The following is a 12,869-nucleotide window of genomic DNA, read 5'->3' on the forward strand; positions in this document are numbered from 1 at the left end:
TCATCCTTCTGTTTACATTCATGTAAATAGGGTAATGTTGCGATTTTAAAGAAAAGAAAAAGGTTCAAGTTCCCACATACATGAGATGAGAAGGCCCAAGTGCTAATCAATTCTTTTCTAGTATCTTAATGGAATTATCATGCTTGTCTATGTCAGCCAATAATGTTAGCAAACAACCTGGTCTGATCTCAGGGGATCAAGAGCAAACATGCAAGAAGATCCAGCCAGCCAGTCAGTCAATTCCATCCACTGAGATTGGTCAGGCATGACTGTCTTTAGATTGTATAAAACACTCAAAGACATACATTTCCTACAAAAAACTTGACTTCTGTTATTCTCCCCTAATATTACCAAATTGAACTATTTATTATCTGTGACCACAGCATTTGTTTTCCTTTTAGATACTCAGTGACATAGAACAAGAAGCAATTTACAAGAATGCATGCTTTCAAAGAAGCAATTCTTTTTCACTGAACCAAAAACGAGAACAGAAGGGTGAGATGCTACTGAAGGCTTGGAGCTGCAATGCTTTACCACAGGGGAAGGTAAAGTATAATATGTGCCCATATTACAGTTAACAAATATTGTATACATAATAATGTAATTTTTTGACATAATACTAATATTTACAAAAAATTATTTGCATCTTGTATTAGCAAATCATGTTTTAATTTGGTTTAAAGAGATGAGCTAATCAACACAGATATTCTAACCATGTGTTCATGGCGGCATTCACCATTCACAGCTCTTCCTAACTGCATTATGAACAAGTTGGACCTAGGGGAATTTAGACAATTCTGCGAATTTGTAATATAGGTAGACATAATTATCCAAGTTCAATATTCTGCATCTTGGAAAAAAAACTGAAAAAAAGAATTATCCCTTAATAATTGTTTTACCTGTCTTATACAAAATAACATGGTGGAGTTTAACACTATCAGATGCATTGGGGTGGCTGATACTGACAAAATCCTAAAATGTAAACAAAGCTCTAGAATAGTTGGTGTTCTATAGATCCCTAAAGCCTAAGCACTGTATTTTTTCTAGACCATCGTCCAAGATGGAGAGTGTGATGAGTCTGAAGCATTATGGGTGAAACTGTACATGGGTGTGAGTATATAAACATTATCATTGGAGTTTGTTGTAGAGCTTCCAGTGCCACGAGGCGGTGGAGACTCAGCTCCTTGCACAGATGGAAAGGGCTGCGACAGTGATAATCATGGGAGATTTTAACTACCCGGAAACTGACTGGAGTAATTGCACTGCTGGCACAGTTAAAGGGCAAAAATTTATAGACCTATTACAAGACAATTTTATGGTCCAGTTTATTAAGGCCCCGACTAGGAATGACGCTCTGCTGGACCTGGTCATCTTAAACCATGCAGAGCTTATTACTAATATTCATATAAAAGAACATCTGGGTAGCAGTGACCATAACATGATTGAATTTAATGTTAGCTGTAAACAACAAACACATACGGAAATAAAACCACCAGGGGCGGACTGACAACTCATGGGGCCCCTGGGCAATAGGAGATTATGTGGCCCCCAGGCAATCAGAGATTATGGGGCCACACAGTATACACAAACACAGTATACAATCACACAGTATACACAGACATGTTTCTATGGGCTGAGAAGGTACTGGAGAGGTGGGGCAACTATAATCTCTGGATTTTTAGACCAAAAGGATGTCGGTAAGGGACATTTACAAGAGACAGATGTAAAAAAAAAACACAAATTTTTACATACTGTCCCTGGTTTTACTGAGGCTGGCAACCCTGATGGGGCCCCCCTAGTGGCACGGGGCCCTCAGGCAGTGCCCGAGTGGCCCAATGGTCAGTCCGCCCCTGAAAACCACGTAACTTTAAGAGAGCAAATTTTCCAAGGAATAGGGTTGCTCTCCAAGACTTAGACTGGGGGGGGGGGGGGGGGGATATTGCCATCAATGGACACAGAACATAAATGTGAATTCTTCAAAAAGACTGTATGCAAATTCACTATAAAGTATATCCCCATGGAATGTACAATATAAAAATAAAACCTTTATGGCTCAAAGCCAAAGTTAAAATCGCTAAAAATAATAAGTAAAGAAACATATATAAATGCAGGAACAATATCATCATTTAAATGCTACAAAGAATATAACAGAATATGTAAAAAGGAAATCAAGGATGCAAAGAATTCAAAACAAACGGCAGATTGCAAAAGATAGTAGGAAAAACCCCCAAAAATTCTTCAAATATATCAATAATAAAAAGATCAGGTCTTAGCATGTAGGCCCTTTACAAAATAATCTAGAGTGGGTGACTGAGGACAAATTGAAGGCAAATTTATTAAATACTTGATTCATCTCCCGCATGGGGGAGATCATATCCATAATGGGAATGGTATTGACAGAGATCCAAATGATCCACAATGGTGAAAAAAAAATATTTTAAGCAACAGACAGCATGGATTCATGAAAGACAGAAGTTGTCAAAAAAGACAGAAGTTGTCAAACATGATTTCTGTGGACATGGTATTCTTGGATTTTGCAAAAGCAAAACCATTTGACACAGTTCCCCACTCAAGACTAATGTGTAAGGTAAAGACTGCAGGCTTGGAAAGATCACAGTAAGCCCACGTACACACGGTCGGAGATTTTGCCAACCAAATCCGTCGGATTTTGCCCGTCGGATTTAGTCAGACGGATTGTGTCCGAAACTGTTGCATACACACGGTTGGGCCAAGTTGGCGAAAAATCCGATCTTTCAGAACGTGATGACGTAATTTTGTTTTACGATGGGACTACATTCAGGCTAGTAGCCAATAGCTTTGATGTAGGAATTTGATCTGAGCATGCGTGGCACTTGGTCCGATCAAAATGCTCTACACATGATCGGATTAGGTCCGTCCGGCCCAGTTGGTCGGGAAATATTTCCAACATGTTGGAAAATTGGGTTGGACGGAGATTCGAACGGAATCAGTCCAATGCATACCACACACAGTTGGATTATCTGATGACACGGTCCGATAAGACTCATTCCGACAGATTCTCCGACAGTGTGTACAAGGGCTCAGTGTGAAAATGTGGAATAGACTCCCTCCAGAGGTGGTTCTTGCCAGCTCAGTAGATTGCTTTAAAAAGGCCTGAATTCTGTCCTAAATGTACATAATATAACTGGGTACTGACATTTAAAGGGAAGGTTAAAGTGGTTGTATACTCAAATTTTTAACTTTTACCTACAGGAAAGCCTATAATAAGGCTTACCTGTAGGTAAAAAAAATATCTTCTAAACCTGTACGGTTTAGGAGATATTCCCCTCGGTATGCGCCGCTGACTGCAGCGGCGCATGCGCACAAGGGGATTCTGGGCCTTAAAATCCGGCAGTGGCCGGCCGGCCGGAATGAAATCTCCCGTGTGCATGCGCGGGAGTGACGATATCGCGGCTCCGACGCTGTGAGTGGCCGGAAGAAACGCCGAGGGAGCATGTCAGCTCCCTCGGCGTGGATCGGGCCAGATGTCGGGGCCTCATTCTAAGGTAAGTATTTCATAATGAGCTAGTATGCGGTGCATACTAGCTCATTATGCCTTTTGCTTTGCAGGTTTAAAAAAAAAAAATTGCGGGTTTACTACCGCTTTAATCCAAGGAAAATCCAATTGCCTCTCGTGGGATCTGGAAGGAATTTTTTCCCCTGCTGTAGCAACTGTGGGTGAAAGATTGTGTATATGGAATTTATTTAATTTTTTTTGTTGAACTAGATGGAATTGTGTATTTTTTCAACCTGACTAACTATGTAACTATGCATCTATGTAATATGTTATATGTTAGGTGACTGTAGCCATAGCAGGTTACTTTTTATTTGTACTTAGTTCTTTTTCCAGAACAAATTTTCGGGAGATTCACTTCCTCCTTATGGCCCAAGCAGTAGTGATGCACAGAAGTTTAGTAACATGCAAAGAAAATGCTTGCAGTTTTTATTAATGTGTATCAATACTGCTTGTTGCAGAAGAAAGGAATGGATGCCCCAAAAACTTGCTTTAAAAAAAATTTGGTTAGTGCAAATAAAAAAAGTATCAAATACTCTACTGAGCTGTACTGTTTTTGAGGGTGTTTTCACTGCCCTGATGCTCCTGATGTTTTTGAGGGTGTTTTCACTGTCCTGATGTGGCAGGTTGGCTCTTTTTTCGGCTCTTTTGTGCAAATTGCCGTAGGTGTATGTCGCTTTGTGCAATAGATACAGCGGGCACGTGCACAGCGCCAGAGATGATGCATGTGGCTGGCAGCCGCGATGTCCACTGGCCACCCGCGATTGCTTCACAGAAAGCCAGAACAGGGATCTGTCAATGTAAACAAATAGATCCCCATTCTGTCAGAGGCGTATAGAGTGATTATCTGTTCCTAGTGATTAGGAACGGTGATCTCTCTGTAATCCCTGTCAGTCCACTCCCCCATAGTGTTAGAAACACTTCCCAGGGAACACATTTAACCCCTTGATTGCCACCCTAGTGTTAACACCTTCCCTGCCAGTATTTATACAGTAATCGGTGCATTTTTATAGCACTGATCACTGTATAAATGTTACTGGTCCCATAAAAGTGTCAAAAGTGTCCAATCTGTACACCACAATGTCATAGTCCCATTACTAGTAAAAAAAAAAAATGCCATAAATCTATCCCCTATTTTGTAGATGCTATAACTTTTGCGCAAACCAATCAATACACACTTATTGCGATTTTTTTACCAAAAATATGTAGAAGAAAACATATTGGTCTAAAGTTCTAAACTGATGAAGAAATGTGCTTTTTTATCATTTTTGGGGGGGGGGGGGTATTTATTATAGCAAAAAGTTAAAAATATTGTTTTTTTCTTTTTAAAATTGTCGATCTTTTTTTGTTTATAGCGCAAAAAATAAAGACCGCAGAGATGATCAAATTCCACCAAAAGAAATCTCAATTTGTGGGAAAAAAAGATATCAATTTTGTTTGGGTACAACGTTGCACGACTGCGCAATTGTCATTTAAAGCAACGCAGTGCCATATCTCAAAAAATAGCCTGGTTATAAAGGGGGTAAATCCTAATGGTCCTTAAAGTGGGGTACCCCCTAAAAAAAAAAATTAAAAGTCAGCAGCTACAAATACTGCAGCTGCTGGCTTTTAATAATCGGACACTTACCTTCCCCAGGGTCCAGGGATGCGGGGGAACGAAGCCCCCCCCTCGCTCCCCGCTCCGCTCGCGGCGCCGTCATGCATACTGTGGGCACCCGGCTGTGGCTTCACAGCCGGGCACCCACTGCGCATGCGCGAGCGGCGCAGGGCACCGTGATACGCCGTACAGTCACCTGGGACACATGACAGGTCCCAGGTGAATGTGCGGCGCGAGGGGAAGTGATGTCACCAGCCTGGGCAATGAGGAAGGCAGATTACGAGGGACCCCCTAGCAACCGGTATTTAGAGGTGAGTAAAAAATTTTTTTTTTGCCAATTATTTTATTTTTATTTTTTTTACGAATTTTAAGCACTTTTAATTTTTTGGTGGCAACACCACTTTAAGTGGTTCATTTATGCCCCTGGAATACCTGAAAGTGCTCCTTGGATGTTGGGCTCCTCTATATGGCTAGGCTGTGTAAAAGTCTCATTTACAGTATGTGGTAATGCCATACTTGGGAGGAAGAGTAGAATGTGTTTTGGGTTGTAATTCTAAGTATGCATATGCTGTGTGTGAGAAAACATATTAAATTAGATACTTATATAATACAGTTAAGTGCAACACATTATATGTGAAAAATCAACATAAAGACCATGCATCAACTGGATACAAATAAATCAATCGATCAAAACAGTCTAGCACCCAGTGCACTGTTTCTCCAAAAATAGCCTCTCCAAATTTTCTTGTGACAAGTGCATATCCATCACCAAATGCATCACCACTATCCGACTGATGTCAATCTCTCTTGATAGAGATCTGCTCACTCCCTACTTCAACTCTGAGAACTGGGTCTGTGTCCTCTTGAAGACTCCACTGTATTACAAGGAACAAAAGGGCAACACCCAGTGGCGGCTGTTTTTTTGTTTGTTTTTTGGGTCACCGCACCAAACCCCCCCCCCCCCACTGCCCCTGCCACTGCTGCTCGGTAGGCACCCGAGAAAAGTAGGATTGGGGCTGCTTTGTGCAAAACCACTGCACAGAGCAGGTAAGTATGACATGTTTGTTATTTTTAACTAAAAAAAAAAATGAGACTTTAGTATCACTTTAAATTATCCAAGTGATGCTTTAATATCTTTTTTAGATTACTAGTTAGAATTAGGTAGAAGGTCTGGTGCCAGGCATGTACTGGCCATTGGGACTACCGGGAGTTTCCCGGTGGGCCAATGGCTCAGTGGGCCACTCTGATGTAAGGGGGCTGGTGATGGGCCACTCTGATGTAAGGGGGCTGGTGATGGGACCCTCTGATGTAAGGGGTGCTGATGGGACACTCTGTTGTAAGGGGGCTGGTGATGGGACACTCTGATGTAAGGGGGCTGGTGATGGGACACTCTGATGTAAGGGGACTGGTGATGGGACACTCTGTTGTAAGGGGGTGCTGATGGGACACTCTGATGTAAGGGGGCTGGTAATGGGACCCTCTGATGTAAGGGGGCGCTGATGGGACACTCTGATGTAAGTGGACCGATCTGGATGAAGTCCAGGGCCAAATTTCTGCCCCAGTCCAGCCCTGTCTGGTGCTAGAATTATTGCTCTCACTCTGACATTCATGGCCATACACATTTGTGGTACAATCACCATTTAGATATGCATACACTGTACCTTTATTTATTTTTTTAATTAATGTTATTGCTTTCGCAAGGAATAACCCCCCCCCCCTTTATAGAGATTTTTAGGTCGATTATATCCAAGATCTCTCCTCTGGCGTCTAAAGCAGTCGTTCAAACTGAGATCAATTTGTTTGTCTGCTTTGCCATTTCTTGTAAGTAAACTAATCAAAACTGTAAGTGAAGAAATCCTAATTTCTCCGGTTTCACTCTAACATCAGAGTAGGAGCAATGTCCAATCCTTTCACTCTGTGTGCACATTCCAATGTGACCAGAAATATTGGTCCCAGGCTCCCCAGGGAAATATCCCCTTCCACCAATTTTAAAAGTGATTGAACAGCTGTATAGCCTCCCAGATCACTTTTACATAAAACAGAATTAGCAGCTGAAGAAAACTGTACTATGATCATGGTTGCAGCTGCAACCATGATCCCTTATAACCACCTCATTTACAATATATGTAATGCACAATACTATAAATATATATACACGCATGCAATTATTGAGGTGGTTAAACTACTGATAATAACCTCATAAACCACAGACAGAGAATCTCATAAAATTTGTTTCCCAGTTTGTTGATGTTCTGAGATTTAAAAATATAAAACTACCTACATATATACATATAGTTGATTAGAGTCATTTTTCATTTTAATAGGTTTTGCCTGCATTACGCACATTGGAGAACCCATCAAGAAAATCAGAGAAAGGAAATGCAAAAGAATTTCTTCTATCAAATTCACTGGATGCAGTTACCTATCCCATTGGTTTAGAATCAATTGTCAAGAATCATATGACAAACAAACAAAAAGTAAATGGACTTGATGTTAATGGAGGGTTGGATTGGATCATTCATGCCACAATTCCACGTATTGTCATAATTCCCACATCAGAAAGCAGTATTTCTGAAGGGACAGATCAACCATCAGAAAATGAAATAGATGAGAAGTATGAAAAAGATTTGGATGACGATGACTTATTCAACTTTAATATTGACACTACTTTATTGGACCTTGAAGGACTTTCTTCTAATGCAGACCTTTATGAAGTAGTTGAGAAGTTTTTGTCTTAGTGAACATGCTATGTTCACCATTTTCAACTGCCATAAATAGTTCATATGCAATAGCAAATGCACAGTGTTATTTATTCTAAAATGTTTGAAAAGAATATACGAGATAAGATACAAGATAAGAATTGGAGAAGGACATGTCTTGACACTTTAAAAAGGCTAATGATAGCCCGAGTCCTTATAAAGAGGTCCCGCAGGACTTAGTAAATGTTTCCTGTGCAATAGTACCACTAAGGAATAAAGCTACCTTAACAATATTAGCAGAGCGGTGCTTTTAACACTGTCACTGCTTATTTTTAAGCCTTCCATCCAATAACAGTAGAGAAAGCTCCAATGAATGTGTAAAGAGCTCCAGCATTTGGAGAGAGAGAGTACTGATGACGATGTTGAAAATATTCCACCCATGAAAAACCATTGTAGCAACAAACTTTTTTTTGGGAAGCTAGTGTCTGTGGCATAGATGACATTTCACTTCTGGTTTTGTATACTAGAGAATGAAGATGATCCAGACATTATTTGATACACCTGTAAGTTTAGCTTTTGCTTGGACATAAAATGATAGTTGTATTCTAATGAGCATTTATAACACTTTATTTATAATATTTGGAATGCTATTTTATAAACCTTAAAATAGGCCAGTCATATATCTCAACAAAGCCAGCCTAATAAATTTAAAGCAGTCACCAATAGATGCCTGTACAAACCTTTATTTGTCCTCTTGAACCTAGTACACTTAGACCCCTTTCACACCACACCGCCCTTTGCGTCGGCGGTAAAACGCCGCTATTTTTAGCGGCGGGTTAAAACCGCCGGTAATACGCCGCAATAGCGGTGTTTTGCCAGCGGCATTACCGCGCTGCCCCATTGATTTCAATGGGGAGCAGCGGTGGAGGAGCAGGAAAACACACCGCTCCTTCACCGCTGCAAAGAAGCTGCTGGCAGGACTTTTTTCTAACGTCCTGCCAGCGCACCGCTGTAGTGTGAAAGCCCTCGGGGCTTTCACACTACACACAATGGTGCAGTTTCTTTAGGGCGGATTGCAGGCACTATTTCTAACGCTATAGCACCTGCAAAACGCCCTGGTGTGAAAGGGGTGTTAGTATTCCAATAATGGCTCTCAGTTCTGAATCTGGAGCTACAGTCACATTTCCCATATTAACCACCCTGGGTTACAGACTTTTTGATGCACCCTGAAGGGCAAAAAAAGATATGAATGGGTGTCCTGCTTACTATTTTACATATATTTTAGATTTAAAGGGTTTGTGCATTAAGGTGAAAAAATACCTGGCAGTGACCGCCCCCCCCAGCCCCCCCATTTTACTTACCTGAGCCCTGGAATTTCATCCGGCGGAGACACGCTCTTCCTCTACCCAGGGTTCTCGGCCCTTGATTGGATAGATTGATAGCAGTGCAACTATTGTCTCTCACTGCTGTCAATCAAATCCATTGACATGGGTGCCGGGGGCGGGGCCAAGTGTGGCATTCATGTCTATGGATGCCAAACGCTGGACTCGTGAGCGCACCCGCAAGGTAACCCCCCGGGAGAGAGCTTCTCCTAGGGGGTTATTTGATGCGAGGAGGAACCGAGAGAGCCGCAGAGGGTTCCCAGAAGAGGGTGTTTGGGGCCACTCTGTGCAAAATGAGCTGCACAGTGGAGGTAAGTATGATATGTTTGTTATTTAAAAAAAATAAAACTTGAACCTTTACAATCACTTTAATATGATATGATGTCTGTAACAACAGGCAATTAAAGCGTATTTGTCATTTTTGTACCTGCCTAACTATAAAGCCCTTATTAAATAGCCATTCTCCAACCTTTTGTTTCAGATGCTGGGCTTTAAAGCATTAGTTAAGACAAACTGGGGATATTTTACTAAAACAGCATTCGGAATCTGGTGCAGGTGTGCATGGTAGCCAATCAGCTTCTAACTTCAGCTTGTTCAATTAGGCTTTGGCAGTAAAACCTGGAAGCAGATTGGTTTCAATGCAAAGCTGCAATTTTTGCACTCTCCAGTTTTAGTAATTTCCCCCCTCTAAAATGACTGTCTGAGCCCTAATATGCAGCCTAGAGATTAAAGAATGTTTTTGCTTCTGGAGGCTTCTCTGTCAAGTCAGTTCTTAAAATTAGGACCCATGCTAAGTTAAAGCATGTATCAGCACTGTATTGTACACATTACTGTGTTTCACTGCAGGCATACTTGGCCTGTAAGTTCTTCCTGATGATCCAACTAGTACCAACAGAGATCCCAGATCATAGTGCAGAAATCTATAGGACTCAATCAGAATCATTTACTGATATGACTTCAGTGTACCGAAGAATTGGCTGCTATGATTTACCACACTTCGCACATTAAAATCACTTTTTGCAATGCCTTATTGAATAATCGTATTGGTGCCTAAAAGTTCATAAATTAATTAAATTTCAAAGAAGGTCTGCAAGCAAATTTATATTAAGGAATTATGTCATTTGGCTTTGGACTTATGTTATCATTTAGAAATCAGTGTAAAATACTTCTGATATCTTTCAGAATTCATTGACCAGTACATTTGACCTGCAGTCCACCTCTTGACCTTCTTCAAATGGGTTTTGAAATCCCATATACTTGTATGCAACCAAAAAAACTGACATAGGCCCCAATAATGCAGTAAAATCCACAATATGTGGGCCCTATTATAGCAGAATTAAACTGAACTCCAGACACAATAAAAAACATACTGTAGGTTGCGCACGGCGCGCTGTGATCATCGAGTCACTGAGACTCAGGTGATCACAGATCCAAGTAAGGGGATGGTCCTGGTCCCTTACCACGTGATCAGCTGTCAGCCAATGACAGCTGATCACATGATGTAAACAAAAGCTTGGTTATCGGTTTTTTTTTTCTCCACTCGCCGACAGCACGAACAGAAAAAAAAAGCCGGTCACCGGCTTATGTGCAAGGGACATCGGTCCCGAAGAGGAAGAGGAAATTCTGCCTCATCTGTGCCCACCAGTACCCCCTGCCAGTGCCACCTACCATTGCCATCTGCCAGTGCCCACCAGTGCCACCTATCAATGCCCATGAGTGCTACCTATCAATGCCCACAAGTGCCGCCCATCAATACCCACCAGTGGTGCCAATCAGTGCCATCTAAAAGTGCTGCCTATCAATGTAACCTACTAGTGCCGAACAGTGCCCATTATCGCTATCCAACAGTGCCCATCAGTGCAGCCTCATCAGCGTACATCAATGAAGGAGAAAAATTACCAGTTTGCAAAATTTTATAACAAATATACAAAAATATCCTTTTTTTTTTAAATTTGGGTTTTTAAATGTTTTAACAAAAAATAAAAACTGCAGAGGTGATCAAATACCACCATAAAAATTAAATTTGGGTACCGTGTAGTATGACCATGCAATTGAAAGCTGAAAATTGGTCTGGACAGGAGAGGGGTTTATGTTCCCAGTAAGCAAGTGGTTAAAGATCTCGAACTTTTTCTTTGTACACAAAAGGCCTATTTCTCTCAAATATTGTTCACAAATCTGTCTAAATCTGTGTTAGTGAGCACTTCTCCTTTGCCGAGATAATCCATCCACCTCACAGGTGTGAACAGATTTGTGAACAATATTTGAGATAAATAGGCCTTTTGTGTACGTAGATCTTTAAAGTCCAGCTCATGATAAATAGGGACAAACACAAAAGTGTTGCATTTATAATTTTGCTCAGTGTATAACACATTGGTAATAAGGTATATATAATGTTTTTTAACATTCACATAAATATAAAGAAGAATGATTCATACTATTCGTGCACCTAGCAGTCACGGACTAGCATACACAGAAGATTCAGCAATTTTGTGCCAATTACTTAAGAAAAACAGAAGCACTGCTCCTGTAAAGCCATAACAATAGACAATATACATGTGGATTACAAATGTTTAATTGACTTTGTGTGTTTGTTCTGTTTTACCTTGCAAGCCCGAAAAAAAAAATAATAACTGAAAAATACTTAAACCCATACATTATATATTTTCTCAAAGCAAAAAATATACAGAATAAAAATGTTATAGTTGCACATTTTTACATCACATGATTTTTGTACAAGTTTTGTTTTTTCAAGCCTGTGTTTTCAATCAGAAATACACTAAACTAAAAACACACTAAAACTGTTTTAGTACACACAAACAGAATAAAATGCACATATTAAAATGTTTATATATATATATATATATATATATATATATATATATATATATATATATATATATATATATATATATATATATATATATATATATATATATATATAAGACAGCACCATGTCAAAAAATAGATACTAAATATGTAAGTTGGGTATAAAATGGCAAAGCAGTGAAAAATTAAGATATTCCAAATTTGTCTATAGGCAACACTTTAAGAACCTTTACAGCTCATCCATTTAAAAATAGTCATAAATAATGGCCCTAGAATTATTCTTCTTCCTCTGGCATGTGAGACAATACCGAATACGTTTTGCAAAGTTGTTGTTTACGTATACATGTATGCCTTGGAGGTATTCATGTAAACTTATATATATGGAGGCCAGATCTCATAAGCCTCATGTGATAGCATAGTGCAGGTGATGGGTCTTCTTTATGGAGATTTTAGGAGACAGCACAAGACTAGAGCATTTTGCCCTTGTGAAGTACATACAGTATCTCACAAAAGTGAGTACACCCCTCACATTTTTGTAAATATTTTATTATATTTTTGCATGTGACAACACTGAAGAAATGACACTTTGCTACAATGTAAAGTAGTGAGTGTACAGCCTGTATAACAGTGCAAATTTGCCGTCCCCTCAAAAAAACTCAACATACAGCCATTAATGTCTAAACCGCTAGCAACAAAAGTGAGTATACCCTAAGTGAAAATGTCCAAATTGGGTCAAATTAGCCAGTTTCCCTCCTCAGTGTCATGTGACTCATTAGTGTTACAAAGTCTCAGGTGTGAATGGGGAGCGGGTGTGTTAAATTTGGTGTTATCGC

General features: G+C 40.0%; 1 protein-coding gene across 1 annotated transcript in view; it reads left to right on the forward strand.

The window, feature by feature from the left end:
• The window catches only part of LOC143974822 (melanopsin-B-like), a 243,179-nt gene extending 231,249 nt beyond the window's left edge, over positions 1–11,930 (forward strand). Inside the window, exons 9-10 of the mRNA XM_077476563.1 lie at positions 402–545; positions 7,454–11,930. Coding sequence (XP_077332689.1) covers positions 402–545; positions 7,454–7,867 — 558 coding nt within the window. The 3' untranslated portion in view covers positions 7,868–11,930. The remainder of the gene's footprint in view (positions 1–401; positions 546–7,453) is intronic.
• The last annotated feature ends 939 nt before the right edge of the window (positions 11,931–12,869 follow it).

This window comes from Lithobates pipiens, unplaced genomic scaffold (assembly GCF_037356315.1).
Source record: "Lithobates pipiens isolate NorthernLeopardFrog02 unplaced genomic scaffold, aLitPip1_a1.2 Scaffold_13, whole genome shotgun sequence".
In the NCBI taxonomy this organism is placed as follows: domain Eukaryota; kingdom Metazoa; phylum Chordata; class Amphibia; order Anura; family Ranidae; genus Lithobates; species Lithobates pipiens.